Source organism: Lissotriton vulgaris, chromosome 1_1 (genome assembly GCF_964263255.1).
Source record: "Lissotriton vulgaris chromosome 1_1, aLisVul1.2, whole genome shotgun sequence".
NCBI lineage: Eukaryota > Metazoa > Chordata > Amphibia > Caudata > Salamandridae > Lissotriton > Lissotriton vulgaris.
In genome coordinates, this window is record NC_141685.1 from 1,025,074,409 (window position 1) to 1,025,091,750 (window position 17,342).

The following is a 17,342-nucleotide window of genomic DNA, read 5'->3' on the forward strand; positions in this document are numbered from 1 at the left end:
TCAAACCATCACTTGTGAAAGAATAGCACACAGTGGTATAGACAGAGCAGACGTCTGATGTGCATCAAATTAGACTGATAGTTTTGCCAGTCATTGTCTTTGTTAGAACAGATTCACAATTGTTTCATTAACCAGCCTGCTCTATCAAATTCTTGAAAATGCACCATTTGCAGACTTTCAAAATGTTCTTGGGGGTAGAACCCCCAGAAAGTTGTTCGGGCTCGCTCACTGCAGTACAAGTACTTATTTTAAGACCCTTTAATTTCAAATGTCATTAGCTGCCAACTGTGTACAATGGGTCCCTAGAGGAATGCTTGTTTTTTTTCCTCAACTCTTGGTGTAACTGCTTTGTAAGTGGCAGGCTCGTTAAATGCCCCCTTCCCTTGATCCAATATACTTGGTAGCATGGGTAGAAACGGTCTCCTCGATTGAATAGGCAGTAAAGTCTGTAGTAGAAAACAGGATTGTGGCTCTTCTTCCAGTTGCACTCCATATGGGTTTGCTGCCCTTTTTAGTACTTGGTTGTACAAAAGGATCTCCAAGTATGTATCAACGAGCCAAAGATAGATACTTTTTACAAGCAGTTTCAGAGGCACCAGATTGAGATATAGCCATGAATGATTCCAAAACTAAACTGTAATAAGCAATGCAGAAAAAAAAGCTATAAAATGTAGGCATGAGCCCAATTTTAAACTTCTAAATGCTAAAAGGGCCTTAATGTTCCTTACGATGAATCGCAGGTGTTTAAATTAATGCTGGGTTACATGCGACACCCATTTAATATAAGAATTACAGCGGAGTTCGCAGCACAAGATACACATTAACACCAATCAAGATTTGAAACAATTTTATTCGACTACATTCAGCTTACTCCAGATGTTCTGTCTGAATGGTCCAGCGACATACAAAAAAAAATCCCCATTCCCTCCCCCCTGTTTCATAAAATAAAATCTTCACTTATAAAACTGAAAACACTAATGCATTAAAATACAGAAAGCTTGTTAACACGCACAAAATTATTTTAACTTTCGAAAATAAAACTCAAAAACAGATGAAATACCCCCTTCGTTCAAAGTCCATCAACCACAGAAAGGTTGGGAATAGAGCAAAAGGTACAGTTTAGTGAACTCAAAAGGTTCTAGTCAGAGCTGGCTTAAATGGCAACTATGAACCATTATACAGATGTCCAAAATACATCAAGTATGGAATTATTTGTAGGCTCCATCATAGGGTGAATCACCACATAAAAGCACTGCAACATGGAAATGCAGGTTTACAAGTCAACTGTGATGTCAAAACTGAAGTCGGAGAGTGAAAGTGCCAAATAGTCAAAGCTTTCACACCAGAGGGCGAAGCAGCAATTTTATCTATATTGATAATTCATATCTGTATTCCTGCTGTATCCACCACCACCACCTCCACCTCCTCCTCCTCCTCCCTGTGTGGGAGCGTAAGACGTCTGAGAACTATTGTAGTTCGGTCCCCCACCCTGGTTGTAGTTTTGCTGGGAATAACCTAGAGAAGGGGAAAAAAAAAAAAGTTACTTTACAATACCTTAGCAAAAAAAAAAAGTACCGATTGAAATAGTTTTAACCGTCTGCCGCAACAATATTGTCAGATTTTCAATAATTTAGTTTGATAAGACAATTCCAACACAATGTTACAAACCTGTGCTACCAGCTCCACCACCATATCCACCGGAGTATGAAGAGCCCCCGCCGGACCCATAGGAACCACCCCCACGACCACTGCCACCACCAACAGAAGCTGTTGGTGCAGCACCATCCCCACCAGCATATCCCCCTGGGGAAAAAGAAAAAAATATTCAACAACATGCCTTTAAAGGATGAACACAAAAGACACTATTACTTAAATGGTTAAGATGAGCAGAGGGCATTTGGGAAAAACCACAGGAGATTGAAATTAATGTATAGGTGAACAGTTTACCTAAAAATAAAAAGGAGAAAAGTAAAGTGTGAAGATTAATATGGTTGCAGCCGTTCAATATGCATTGTTAGAGGGACACAAACTGTAAAAGGCTTTTCCCTAGAATTACTCAGCTGACTAGTGGCAACTGTTCCTTGTGCTTTAGTGGCAACCAGAATGGACTTGGTTGATGGCCACTGACACATCCCAAAAGTCTGGAAGCGCCCTGCCCAGAGACACTCAGAAGTCTACTCATGTGGTGGTTGAATGGGCAACAGAATAAAGTGTGGATACTTTGAAAAACTTTCTCCTAAGAATCAAGGAGATCGACCTGCTGGAAAAAAATATCTAGTTCCACAACAGACTGAATTTCAGCAACAACCCAGTTAAGGCTCCCGGCACCTCTGAAGAAATGACTTGAGTCACATTCCGCATTTGGGACTTTATAAAATGTATCTTTAACCGCGATGGCAATTCCGCCGCGGTGCGGCGGTTGAGCGCAGTGGGCGGGGCCATGCGGGACAAGCGCAGCACTACGAAGGCATTGCGCGCGACGGCCGATGGCCGTCAGAAGGAGCGAAGGGGTTAAAGCTCCAGCAGAATTAAACCGCACAAGTAGTTGCCCTTTGGTTCCAAGGCAGCAGATAGAATTTCAGCAGCAGCCCGCTCAAGTAGGATTTTTTTCCCTCTCAAAGTCTGTGTGGACTCTAAAGCTTGGACTTCTATACTTCCACTGGGCCAAATCCATTGGTTGTATCCCACCAGTGCCCCATCACAGTTTGCCTCAAATCACGCCTAGGCGCTAGTCTACCACTCCTATGGAATGTCTTTTGCGCTTTTCAACTTAAATCTTTAAAATTCACATCTGTTTTCCCTTAATGGATTATAGATTTGTCTTACTTTAAAAATTTAATAAATATATATATATATATATATACATATATACATATATACACACACATATATATATATATATATACACACATATATATATATATATACACACACACATATATATACACACACACACACACACACACCATTCTGAAATTGGGGAAACCTTGTCCAGAGGATTGTTTGGAGAACTGTGCGGAGGCTCCTACCTCCTGTTGCTGACTGCCGCCGTTGGATCCTTGTGGGCCCGAGTGACACCACAACGCCTTGCCGGACCCGCTGCGCAGGTCCCGCTGCGTCTCCTGACTGTGGGGCTTTTTGGAAAGGGAGCCGAACATTCCTGTGCCTCTTTGCACCGGCAGGGCTGCGATCAGCTTAGCAGGGACTCAATTGCCCAGGAGTCCCTGCGTGTCACAGCTGCGGCCGCTCTCCCTGCCGGTCACGCCCCCTGCCCTAGCCCTATTTCACAGTTTGATGAAACCGCTGCACGGTAGCGCCCGGGGTGAAGACCGGGCAAAGAGCGGGCCGTTCGAGGTCTGAAGAGACTTGGCTGGGCCCCACCCCTTTCGCCCTCTTGTACAATTTTTCTGCTTCTCATTGTAGCAACTGTTTCGTATACCCTTGTAGGATATGTGCACACGGGCAAGCCGCAGTAGGGCTGCTAAGGGAAGGTTGAAGCAAAATGGGACCCTCGACGATTTTATCACGAGAACGAACATTGCTATAGACAAGGAAATCACTAAAATGCAAAATCGTGTTTCCCTAGACTTGGAGGCTGCCAGAAGATTGTCTCAGGACATTGCTAAGTCCAAAAAATCATCCCTGGGGCCACATAGTGTCTGCAATAACCCCGGAGCGATTGCCCAACCCGCGGTACATTACAACGCAGCTTGACGTCCATCACACTCTAGCAACGTCTCCTGTGCTAATACAAACTCCCCTCCACCCACCAGCACGCCAGTCAGATCTCACCCGTGGTCATTCCTGAACCAGACCACGGTCAACTGAATGCCAATACACTACAGATCACGGAGACCCATGAAAATTCCCCAGGTACAGCACACAAAAGAAAACGCAACGCATGGTCTGCCTACTCACGTAAGAAGGCTAAAGTTGCTAGGGCCCATCACCTTAATGTTAGCAATTTCCCTGTGGATAGTGCTGAAGGTGGGACTGTTTTCCCTGTGCAGATGCCTCCTGGAGCAAATGAGGACGGCGTAACCTTGGATATTTCCAAGGAGAACGCAGTAATAGAGGACATCGGGTCACAATTAGAGGAGCAGGAAGGAAAGGATGTGGATTTTATAAAAATAGTCTGGGAAACCCTAAAAAAGCTGCTATCTCCCCTGGACTTAAGACTCACGTATTGAAAACCATCTCTTAGAGGTGGAAAAGAGTATCCTAACCCTAGCAACTCTTAGTTTGCGAGGCCATGAAAACAATAGCGTGCTAGATGGCAACATAGCTCCACCAACACCCAACACTACCCCTCCAGCACCACCCTTAATCAGGCCAGTACCCAAACCACGCACAAAGGGCTACGATCACAAAGCCCCCAAACCCCTACCAAAGTCACCGAAGCACACTACCCCACAACCTATTATACATCACAAAGCAGGAGCTGCCCCAAGGCTGAATGACAACATGGCTGATTGCTCTATCCCCCAGGGCCCACAAAATAGAAGTAGTTTTCGCGGGAGTTACATAGATCTCCCCCCAGATGCAAAGCCATATGTGGTGGTATTGACAGGTGTACCGGAAATTGAGAGTGACCATGGAGAAAACCATTGGTCCCTGAAGAATAAGGTTACCCACTGGCTGAATGTGAATAGATCGATCCCTAACCATACGAGAAGTAGAATCCTAATGGTGTGCAGAGTTCCTTGGGTAGGTCCTTCTCGTAAATCCACTCCAGGTGACTATCGTTGTGTCTTTTGAGGACCCACATACGGCTCACCACATATGCTCGTGGACTACCTATGGGGAAAACTCATCCATTATAGCCAGGCCTTTAACATTCTTTTACCCCCCTCGTACTAACTTAAACTATGGGGGGGAATGGTCTTCGGTGCGTTACCAGGCCCGTGGAGGGGCAAGAGAAAAATGGCAAATCCCAAATAGAAGGTGGCTTGGGGCACCAACATCCAATAAGTTTGGTTGCCTTGAAGAGGTAGATTGACTTCCCATGCCTCTTGGTTCTTCACCTCATGCCAAGGTCTTGTCTCCTGCGGTCCCTGACCTTTTACCCCTGGCGATCAAACCTATTGGAAGCAGCTCCTATCTTCCTGGCCAATCAACTGTGTATGCTTCGAAAGAACGGGGGGTGTTGAGTATTTCTAGCACCAAAACAGCTCATGAGACAGTTACCCTCCCACAGACCCCCTTAACACCACAGCCACTGGTCCCGCTTCCCAGCAAAAGGACCAATGTTGTTAGCACTCATGACACCCGGGTAACTGTCCCTATAAAGGGGGAGGACACCCAACCTTTATTGGGGGCTGATGTTGAGGCTATAGTGTTGCCACACGGGTCAAGAAGGCTTAGCTCTGTTTCCGTCCCCCTACATCTGCCCCCATACTGGGGCTGAGGGCCGTAGGAAATCCACCGTTGAGACTCCTTAGCTGGAACGTAGCAGGACTTGCACGCAACATCGACATTCCCGATTGGAACTCCCTTGTGGAATCCTTTGGGATTGGTCTTCTGCAAGAAACCTGGTGCCTGGAACCCCGACACAGGGTGGGTTACACAACCTATTTTGTGCCTGCATCCCAACCATCTGGTAGTAAAGGTCTCCCTTCGGGCGGCCTTCTGACCTGGGTTAGTATTACATTAGGGCTAACTATAAGGCACATACCCACAAAATCACCTGATTTGCAGAGACTATCAATCAAATGTCACGGGGGAAAAAGCTAGAAGTGTTTAACCTCTATCTAAGGGGGGCAAGGGGTGGTGTCTCTATGTTATCTCTAACAGGAATTGAGGAGGAGCTTGGATCCTGTAATGCAGACTCCCTTGTTCTACTGGCTGGAGACCTTAATTGTTGTTTCGAACCACTAGCCTAGTGGGGATATATTAGACATCTGGGAAGACTATGTCTCTAAACCAGATTAAAAAATGGACCCAGAGTGCCATAGACATTAATGCCCTCTGTATGGAATAGGACCTTAGAGCAACTAATGGCAGATCCAAGCCTGATACCCGGGGAGTACACACTTACAATAGGGTGGGGCACACTTCACGAATCGACTATATATTGTTGAATCATAAGCTCTGGGTATATCTTCAAGATATGGAGGTCCTATCAACTTCTGATAGTGACCACAACCCACTAGCCCTGACCCTCACTCCCCCATGGCAAGGCATGATCCCAACCCCGCCACCACATATATGGAAATCTCACGAATCACGAATCAAAAATCCCTCGAATTGTGGCAGGCGGCTAAAATGGAACAAAGTTGCCGCGGATGAGGGAAGGATGGCTCAAGCAAAATCCATAATGTCAACTGTGAAGCTGCGGCTAGAAGTAAGAGCAAGGGCCACGATAAGAGGTACGTCTAAGAGCAGCGCAAAATGGTATTCTCCTACATGTTGCGCTGCAAAACGTGAACTTATCATAGCAGTGAAATCTAAGGTTCCTGGTCATATTAGTCTCGCTAGGAAAGGTTATAAAAAAGCTTTAGCCACGGCTAGGGGTGCCTACGAAACTAAATTTTGGAACGATCTAATGGCGGCTAGCTCCAAGAAAGACTCGAAGGCCTTTTGGGAACTGTTGAGAGCTAGGGATAAACCCGCCGATTCTCTACTGACATGTAACATCACTGGGGAGGCGTGGTTTGTCCACTTTTCCAAGCTTTACTCCCTTCCTGGGGGTTCTTCAGATACTATGACGGATCTGCCACACAGAGTGTGTGTTGATTACCTAAATGAGGACCACCTTTTTGTCGCCAAGGACGTTAAAGGGGCAATTAAGTGCCTGGTTGCTAATAAGGCTGCAGGACCTCATGGCATCCCAGGTGACTTAATACGGCCAACCCAGAGGTGTGGAGCAAACTTATTGCCCTACTTCTGAATGCAGCCCTGATGGGTGGATGTCTGCCAGACTCCTGGAGGGGCGCGGAGGTAGTCCCGATTTTCAAAAAAGGATGTTGGGACGACCCTGCTAACTACCGCCCAATCAGCTTGTTAGATTTCACTCAGAAGGTAGCTGGCAAGGTAGTCTTAGGCAGGGTCTTACAGTGGGCTGAAGAAAATAAAGTACTGTCAGACTTCCAGGCTGGCTTTAGATCCGGAACAGGGACCATCGAACAGACATTCCGTTTATTAATGTTATACTGGAAAGTGGTTGTACTGGGCAAGGGCAGTCTGTACCTTGCATTTATAGACTTACGGACTGGACTGCCTTTGACCTGGTCCCACGTGCCCAACTGTGGAGTGTCCTTGAGGCCTTGGGAATTTCCTCTTACCTACTTAGCATGCTTATCAAACTACACGAGAGTAACTTTGCACAGATCAGGTGGGGTGATCAGGGTCAAAAAACACCACGTATCCCTGTAAATAGGGGTGTCCGCCAGGGTTGTGTGCTAGCCCCCACTCGGTTTTCGCTATATGTTAATGGAGTGGTGGAGCATCTGCTTAAACATCCGCAGATGCACCTTCCCTGACTGGCAGACAAATCCCTACCCTCCTATTTGCAGACACCCTCCTGATCTCAAAAACTCCAACAGGCCTCCAATCTTTACTCTCCAGTTGCAAGAAATTCTGCGATTCTAGGGGTCTTTCTAATAATGTAGGTAAAACTAAATTCCTGGTCCTAAACCCCCCCCCCCCCCCAAGGAAAACTGTCATCCCCCCCACCTTGGATTCAGTCCCACTTGAAAGGGTAAAAGTTAGATTTAGGTATCCGCCTCTGTGACTCCATGAACTGGAAAGCCCACCACCATAAGATTTTTCTGACCCACAAGGTGACAGGGGCCTTGCTGAAGGAACAACGTGCTTCGTCCCTCAAACCAATTGGTGCTGGACATTTACAGGGCAAGAGTGGTGAGCACGGCTCTGTATGGGTCTGAATTGTGGGGTGTGCAGAAAGTGGACTTCCTGATGCACTTAGAAAATAAATTCCACAAAGACCTCATAAGCTTACCGCATAGTACCCCTTCTCTTCCACTCCTACTAGATGCGGGCACACGCCCAATAAGTGAGCAGGCGAGGTTACGTCCCCTTCTCTTATGGGCACGAATATGGAGGGTACCAGAATTGTCCAGCTACGCTGAAGGCCTGAGGGAACTCCTCCTAACACCTGGCTGGCACAAGGTCTGTTGGCTTAAAGAAGTTAAGCAGCTTCTTTATGACCTGGGCCTTGAAGACGCCTGGGTTAACAGAAGTGCCCCGCCCAAACAGTCCCTAAAGAAGCTATATTGGTCTTGGGTGGTAGATGGGAGAAACAGTCATTCTAAACTATGTAGATCCACCACAGAATTCCTGATGGTCAAGGAGTTGCCTTTTAGAGAACCATACTTGGATAGGATTCACAATTCATGGGACAGGGCATTATATTTTAAATTTAGGGTGGGTTTATTGCCATTAGGGCAGCCGACAGCAAGCTGGAAGCCACCGGTGCAAACTACACCATATTGCCCTTTTTGTGACAATAGGCATGAGTGAGTTGCCCACCTAATGTTTGAGTGCCCAGCATATGCAGCCCCGCAACGCACTTGGCTGAAACCACTATGCAGGAATCTTGGCACTAGATCTAACCTGGAGGCCTTACGCATCTTAAGATCCGATTCCCGTCCTTTGTTTGCCTGCTGCCTGGCAAAATTCTTGGGTTGGGCATGGCAGGTCAGATCCTCCAGGAAACTGAGTCTCCCTTAATATAAGTTGTACTTGTTCTATTGTTAATTTTCATGCTGTTATCAGATTCTCTTGGCAAGCGAGCTTCCCTCAAACTATATTGTGCTTGTCTTATTGCTAATCTATGTTTTTAAGAAATGGTTAATTTGTATGTTTTTAACTAAGGAACAAAATGTTAAAATGTGTTGTATTTTTAATGTTTTTTCTGTACTGTAATGCTTTTAAGATAGGATTAATATATCGAATTAAAGCTGTGTTTACTTACCTAAAAATTAGTAGTGGAATTGTGCAGCTTTCTACTGGGTATGCGCTGCTTAAATACTTTAGATATGGCCTTTGATTTTAGCCGGACTGCTTCCTGTCATTACCAGGGATTGGGCACACATTTTGTTTAACCCCTTCGATGCCGATGACGAGCTGAGCTCGTCATCAGCTACGGCGCTCGAATGCCGATGACGAGCTGAGCTCGTCATGTAACGCGGGTTTTTGAAAAACCCAGCACACAGCGGGAAAACCGCTAGCGCGCAAGGGGTTAACGTGTGAGATGTAGCAGAGGTGATGGACTATTCCTTCAAGGATGCACTTGTTCACCCCTAAAAAAACACTTTCCTACACCCATGTACCATGAAAGTGAGGCACAGGCAATGGGCAAGTGAAAGAAGGCACCAGAAAATGTGCAGAGTCATGTAATCTGCCCTGGGTGGTCATGAAATGTTCTGACAGGATGTATTAGTTGGAGGCCAGAGGTGTAGGATACACCCGAGGGACAGTTCCTTTTTGGGAATGAAGGTAAGCGTAGATAAAAATTCTACCCGATTGTGTAGAGGTATCTATTACACTCTTTTGGGAGGAGTGCATTAACCTCTTCCTCAAGAAGGCAGAGGATAGTCTCTGCAGAGGACATGTGAAATTCCAGGCAGTTGCTGTGGTGATCCACCACTAAAACCAAGTAGTCTTGCGATTGCCTCACGGAGAGGCGAGATCTTGGATTAGTTCGAACAGGTGACGTGATTGGAAGGGAGGTGGCACAAGTCACCACGAACAGGTGGAAGAGCCTTTATTTTAACCGTCCCCCATCACCCCTGTGTGCAGATGGAACAGTGCCGGCCTGTCCAAGAGTGCACACGCACTGGGTCAGCTCACAGTGAGGCTAAGCACACAAAGGGACGAGAACACTTCAAGCTAAAGGTTTAAATTGTATTTATATGGCGGCGGCTAGTACAATTTAAAAAAATATATCCATTAAAAGGGAAATCATGCTGACTTGAGTTACCCATTGGTGGTAATGAAAAAATTAAACGTTCATATTAAAAGCGTCTCGAAGTGGTTTCTTCAATGATTTAATGAAGAACGCCACACACATTTTATTTATTCCGACTCCTAAATCAGCAGTCGCAAGCAGCACACGGCAATTCCCTCACAACTCCTCTTTATGCAGACAAAGTTCCTATAGGAGCCATAGACCCGATTAAGACTGGAGGCTTATGTAGCCCATGCGTGAGGCACAAAGCCTCTGTGCATTGAATTGTATAAAAAGATACCAAAGGGGATGATGGACGGAGTGCTTGAGCAAATCAAACACTCACCCCCCAGTCAACTGCAGTTCAGACATGCCATATGCATATCAGTCTGACCCTGTGCCTCATTGGAACAGTCCAGCACAAACTGCCAAGTCTTCCTTGGACCGGAAACAGTTCGGCCTGCACTGTTCTCATGAGGCACAGGGTCAGACTGAATTTGCATATGGCCATGTCTGAACTGGGGTGGTGGAGTGAGCTAAAGAATGATGGATTAAACCCAGATCAGTTGACTGGGGGTGTTTGATTTGCTCAAACGCTCCACCCATCATCCCCTTTGGTATCACTTTGTTCGTTCCAAGTTGGCAGGGTAAGCCCAGACGTGGGTCCCTTGCTCACTTTGCCACTGGATTCAAGCTAGCCTGGTGGAGGACGGCTGATTAGCCAGAAACCGGTCCCAGGGTGCTGGTTTTCGGTTCAGGGAAGACATGGCTTGGCAGTTCGGCGCTGGACTGTTCCCATGAGGCACAGGATCAGACTGATTTGCACATATATGGCCATGTCTGAACTGGGGCGGTGGAGTGAGCTAAAGAATGATGGATTAACCCCAGATCAGTTGACTGGGGCTGAGTTTGATTTGCTTAAACACTGTCCATCATCCCCTTTTGTATCGCATTAAATTGTATAGGCTGAGGTCATTCAGACAAGGATTTATGGTCTAAACTTTAACCAATCAGCGGGATTAGCGCTACTGACTCGTTCACTTGGGCTACACGTGCAGAAGCTCCCTTTAGGCGTCGTGCCAGGTCCTTAAAAAACCTCAACCTCACTAATGTGAGGGTCTGCGCCTTGTAAAGAGGGTAGGCTCTTGTTAAAAGTCTGTCAAAGTAGAGCTCATTAAGCTCAAATGCTATGCAACATGTAAAAAACATTGGCCAAGCGAATTGATTTTGCATAGACGAAACCTTTTGGCTTACCCAATGCTTGTAAAATTTCACTTATTTTCCTAATGCTCTATCTGGGTGTTACCTACTTAAAAACAAATTCATTCACCCACACCGGTCGAGGTCTAACATCACTCACCACACTTCATAGCCCGCTGAGACTCAGTGTCAAAAGCCAATCGACCTTGAAAAATTGTATCCGGCAATCACACACTCCGCACCCACCAATAATTGAGTGCGCCGCAGCTAAGCTCACAGTAAATCTCAGCAAAGGTCAACATGCTCACTTAACTGCATTTCTTGCATAACCATTGCTAGAAGCCCCCTGAAATTTCAAACCTCCAACTAACACTGGTGCACGAGAGCACTGACACTACACAAGTGCCAAGAGGCATTTTTTTGCAAATCCGTATTATGCAAACACTGAGACGGTTCTAAAATGCCTATGGGGAACGTACAAAGCAAAAACTCACAAAAAACACTTCAAGCTTACCTCGATACTTCGTTTCAGAGTAGCTGTAGTCGGAACCGCCAGAGCCCCCACCAGCACCACCAGAGTAGGAATTGGAGTAAGAATAGTTTCCTGCACCACCGCCGCCGCCACCTCTTTCACCACCACCACCACCCTGGTTGAAGCTTTTCTGTTTTGCAGAGGATGGCCCATAATTTCCATACTGATTCTGACTGTAGGAGGGTGGCTGGTTCTGGTGTGCTCCGTAGCCTTGATTGTAGGCAGCTTTTTGTGGCGGTTTCTTAGCCACGTGTTGTTTGGAGGGCACTGGAGAGATGTAGTCATCGTTGTAGTTGTAGCCGTAGCCACCGCCGCCGCCACCACCGCCACCAGATCCATAACCGCCACCTCCGCCACCAGAGCCATAACCACCGCCAGAGCCGTAGCCACCTCCGCCGCCACCTCCAGAGCCTGCACCTCCACCGTTGCTGTAAAACTGGCCTAAGGAGAAGGAGAAATTCAGTTCTGCTACACGCCTTTGGATGAAATCACTCCTTCAATAACAGATTTTCGCTATCTGGACTGCTTTTAGAAAGTGAAACTATTTCCGACTGACCCTTTTTAGATCGGCATTAGGTTAGTTTCTAAGCTAGCAGCCATTAACATAGGGCAGATGTAGGAAAGCACGCTGTGCTCCTTGCATGTCTGATTTTGGAGCAAAAAGGGAAGGATCTAAGATGCCTAGAAGAAAAAGCCACTGTACATATTAACAAACGGCCACTCATAGCTTAGAACGTGCTGATTGCTTGCCAATTAATTCAGTAATTTGCAAAACATTTCTTAACTTATTTCATCTTACCTAGTACTTCAAGTACCCCATCACCTGGACGGAAAACTTAAACCACTGACAAGTACAACTCCTGTAAAAGTGGCCTTCTCTTGCAGCGAATAACAGAATGTCCTAAAACCTTAATTATTTATGGGCAAGGTTTATCTGTCCAACCACGCATTTTAAAGCCAGGGGTGGACAACAAGCATAAAAAGGTACCTTAAAAGCGTAGTATATTAAATAGGTCTGGGCGCGCTCCGCGTAGAGCAGCAGAGTTTTCCCCTGCTCACAAACGGCAAGTTCGAGAGCTGCTGCTCGGGTAGAATTTCTACCAGAGCGGCAGGAAGACCAATACGAACAGTTCGCTCTAGTCTTCGTCACTTGCGAAACTTTGCGTTGCAAAGTCCGCAAACTACATCCAGGCTTAGTCTGCACTCTCCAGCCACAAATGTTTTGTGGTTACTGTGCTGTAGGGCAGAGACCAAAACAATTAAGGAATTTGTGCCAAAAATAAAATTGTGTTTCATGGAAGGTTTTAACCCCAGCCACTGAATTGTCGGGCCAAACGAATTAGTTTTCTTTTTACCCATGGTGCCACACTACAGGAACCAGCCATATGTAAATCAATCCCAACTCAATATACCATACTAGCCTAGCTTCCAGGCCCCTCTGAACAACCAAAAGATCACTTCTCCGTGAGGTCAAGCTAGAGTATTGTGGTAGCGAGGACCAGGCACTCAGTGGGCCACAATTCTCAGTTTACGCCTGACTAAAATAGGCTGATCCCGCTTGGGTTCGCTCTTAGGGGGGCGTCTGGTAATTGACTGCTACCGGGGAATGAGTTACAAGCACAGTGGGCCGATCGACTGGAATGCAACCAGATGCTGATCTCGTTTGTTTTTATCAGTTTCATATGTACTTTAGTTAACCATTTTTTCATAAGAGGCAGTTTGCCAAAGGATATCTACCCTTGGCTTTCATTGAAGCAATGGCAGGGCATTCTAGAGATTGCACTTCAAACAGATCACAAGACTTGTGATTTTCAAGACAAAAAAAATTAACAACCACTTCTGGTTTAAGTCTTTTGATAATAAATAGCGCAGTACCCACTATTCAGCCCTGCCATCGGCCGGCTCCATCTGATTAGGTTCTCTAAAAAGCGCCAGGATACCAGTAGGGTGGCAGTTGCGCTATATAAACTATATACAATACACAATGTTGGGGGGGGGGGGGGGGGGTGCCTTCTAACCTGTGGGAATGTGGCTCCTGAGGCAGATACGCATGGAGTGCAGAAACTGTTCACAGATGCTCCTGCTAGGAGCCAAAGTGAATCGCACAATTTCTGTAACTGGAAAATTACCACTGGAAAAGATGCGTTTTACCAATCTGAGCTCTGGTAAGGAGACCACACGATCCGCCCAGAAACAGTATTTCAGTGGGGAAGGGACTCTCACCTGCACTAAACCAAGGACAAATTGTGGAAGCAGTCATGCAGGAAAGCTAGGCTCCGTGTGCTTGTGTCGAGCCCTCAAACTAGCTGCACTTAACACCCACGTAGAACATTAAAAAGCTTTAGCAAATCTAGTTACAGGTGAAGACTAAACATGTACCGCACCAAATGACAACCTACAAGTGAACATGACTCATTTTCACAAAGTCGTTACAAAAACATTTATTTATCCCAAACAGTAATTTTCGAAATAAAATCATGCAAACAAGTTTATAAAAATCAATAAACTGTAGGACTAGAGACGTGTTGGAAACGGTCCCACCTGCAGTGTAAACGGGACGCTCCCCACAAAGCATCCTGTTTACATTTACAACAATATCCAGAAAAGCAGAAGGACCGGTGTATACATTCAGCAGACCCTGCCCCAGCCGAAAATGGCACAGTACAGATTAGAAGTGGTTCCTCGCTGTTGAATGCAGACGTGCAAGGTCTTAAAGATGGGGAGGCAAGAAACAGCTAACGGATCTGTACACCAACTGCTTGAACGCATTCCCGAAAACCGGAAAGTCAAAGCAGCTCACGGAAAGGTGACCATTTTTCTGGGAAGGTACTCCCACAAACACCGGGTTGAGACATCACCATGATGGCCATAGTGTTTGGTCCTCTATCTGTACCAGATTAGACCCGTGCTTTTGGTCTTGCGATGATCCAGGTGCCTGCATTCATAAGCAACACTCCCACGGTATGCAAGTCTTACAATACTGAATAGAAACAATCAATTCTGCAGCAGTAAATTTCCATCAAGTGGGCGAACGGTGGGGGCATCGGTATGGATAAAGGCAAATGAAGGTTCAAACTGAAAATGATTTTTAAAAAAACACTGAAATAACTTAAAATCGTGCCCATAAAAGCTTGCGAGTTCGAAGTCAATGAAGAGTGCGTTTTCAATGCACCACAGCACTACGTACTCTGCCCTCGTCGCACACATCAATAGGTTATGAGTTTAGAGGCAATTAAAATGGCCAAAAACATAAGTCTGCAGGCTCAAAGTTAAGCGGAGGTGAAAGTCACGGTTGAGCAACCCAGTGAAGTAGAACCAGCGCGAAGGTTTTTGGAGGTCATGAGAATTGGAGCAAAAACTGTATGTACGCAACACTTTAGTTGGTTTAGGCAGACGCAAAGTCATGATAGCCGAAGCAGTCTGTGAACAAGTCACCTACAAAAGGGGGAGACAGCAGAGAAAAAAAAATTAGAATTTTAAAAATGGCAAAATGTGCCACATATTTTTAAATTTCTTGTTTTAGATTTCTCTGCTCGTGTCACCCCCAGAAGATGGCTTCTCCAAAGACAAAATAATAAAGATGTGTATTTACAAGGTCAGATTTTGGCGAGTCCTTCACTTGGCTCAACCAAAGCAGAGAAATTTAAAAAGTACACCGAGTAAACACGTTACTTGGGTTGGTTTTGCATTTGGACATCGAGCTGCCTTTCTACACCAACAGATATGTGCTGGCATTTTTTTCTACACTGCTTTCGCAAGCACGCGGGAAACTGCCTAACACTTACTGTATCCTGCAGTGGCGTTGTTTGTGTAGCCGTAATTTCCGCCGCCGAAGCCGCCACCTCCTCCTGCAGGAGACAAGGCACATTAATGAGGAGTTCATTGCTTTGGCCAGACGCACACTAAAGTATAGCTCAGAAAAGCCGTACTCACCAGCATTAAACCCGCCGTAGCCGCCTCTGCCTCTGCCTCGCCCGCGGTTTCCAGCTCCTCTCCCACCGCGGCCACGCATGTTGGGTGGAGGTGGCACTTCATGCATTCCACCCCCCATTCCAAAACCTGGATGCGACTGGAAACGGGAGATGCACATTAGAACTAAGTCAAGCACTAACAGCCTTTATAGTCTGCCCTCTGCAATAAGTAAACAGAAGTAGGAATGCTATTCTCAAGTGCTGTAAAAGACGCGCCAGCTCCCCTTAGTCACCTACTTGCTTGCATTTTATGAACAGCCTCACCCCAGGTTCTGGGAAAAGCGGGACAACAGGCTTTCATACGCAAGGCCATGGGCTTTTTAAGTAAATTTCGCTGAACAGCTACCAGTGAGCAGATAACCAACACGTTGAAACCAACGGTTTTCAGCATGTTACACTACATGGGGCTGGAGTGGGGCTTGCAGTGTCAGCTTCCACCTAAACTCGGTGGTACAAAGGGAGTATTTTTCATTTTAGCGGGACAACACCTGAGCGACCTGTAGCAGACTTGGCTTCTGACTGTATGGAATGAAACACTATTGATCAAAAAGCTAGCACCACTCAGTAAATCACGAGCTCGTGGTAAAACAAATACACTTGAGCGACCTGTAGCAGACTTGGCTTCTGACTGTATGGAATGAAACACTATTGATCAAAAAGCTAGCACCACTCAGTAAATCACGAGCTCGTGGTAAAACAAATACACTTGAGAAAAGCTCATCTCGAAACTGCCCCACCCGCCCTAACCGGGATTCCAGCATACCTTCACAAACTTTGGTGGACCACCCCCTCTAGCCATCATCGGGGGTTTCTTCTTCTTGGTAGGTTCGTTGTGCACGGGGGCGTCAGGAAAGAGCTTCTCCAAAGCAGCAAGTGCAGCATACGCCTTTGCGACCTTTTTGTTTGAGCCAGCACCTTGAAATTTCTGCCCATCCACTTCCACCTTCGGAGGAAATAGCAAACCGATTAATGTATTTACTGTGAGCAACTACATACTAACTCTGCGGGGGAGCACTCTGCCCCAGGCCCGAGAATTCTTAGGTCACATTCTTTATTTCCAAAATGAGAACATCTGCGCCTAGTCTGGAAACTAGCAATACCCAGGAAAGTGGTGAACATTGCAGTATTAGCAAAAAGGATAACAGAGTTTACATTACAGCTAAACTATGAAGTGAAATTAATCACAATCTTTCACAATGGACCACGACAGAAATGAATAATTCTATGGAAAGCAGCACCACGGGGTGTGCGCAAAGCAGTGCTGTAAATGCTTGAGGACAGTGCAACAGGCCTACGGGTAGTCCTCATGGAGATGTCCGAGCACAAGGCCCATGAGCTATGAATGGCTGCCAGGATGGAACTAGCAGTTTTCCTAAACAATATGAAAAGGAGAGATGATGTCCTTTTATTTAATTTATTTTGAAAGTTTTATAGCGCGGACAAGATCCTTGCAGATATCAGAGCGCTTTACAAAGAGAAGTACATGTGGGAGCATGGTTAATAAGATAAAACACTAGGTCAATAAGTACAAATTGGTGGCAGCTAAGCCCAACATGAGTACAGAGTAGTACAAATATGCGGTTACAGAGCCAACCTGTGAGTAATAAACAGTTAATACAAATAAGCAAAAGGGTCAAACATGTAGTATAGATCGGTGCAGAGTATTAACAGTGATTCCTTTAATCTCAATACCAGCGCTTGCCTAACCGCAGGTGCCAAGGATCACGTG

The 17,342-nt window shown here is 46.0% G+C and overlaps 1 protein-coding gene across 4 annotated transcripts in view; it reads right to left on the bottom strand.

The window, feature by feature from the left end:
- Window positions 1–832: 832 nt before the first annotated feature.
- Window positions 833–17,342, bottom strand: part of ILF3 (interleukin enhancer binding factor 3) — a 38,938-nt gene continuing 22,428 nt past the window's right edge. For 2 of the 4 annotated variants that reach the window (XM_086961697.1, XM_086961689.1), the window contains exons 14-19: window positions 16,377–16,556; window positions 15,576–15,711; window positions 15,428–15,490; window positions 11,625–12,083; window positions 1,669–1,803; window positions 833–1,515 (exon numbers count right to left, since the gene is read on the bottom strand). In XM_086961697.1, coding sequence (XP_086817823.1) covers window positions 1,364–1,515; window positions 1,669–1,803; window positions 11,625–12,083; window positions 15,428–15,490; window positions 15,576–15,711; window positions 16,377–16,556 — 1,125 coding nt within the window. In that variant the 3' untranslated portion in view covers window positions 833–1,363. Of the gene's footprint in view, window positions 1,516–1,668; window positions 1,804–11,624; window positions 12,084–14,067; window positions 15,078–15,427; window positions 15,491–15,575; window positions 15,712–16,376; window positions 16,557–17,342 lie in introns of those variants that run through there. The other 2 variants (XM_086961713.1, XM_086961705.1) reach the window with 1 other exon arrangement.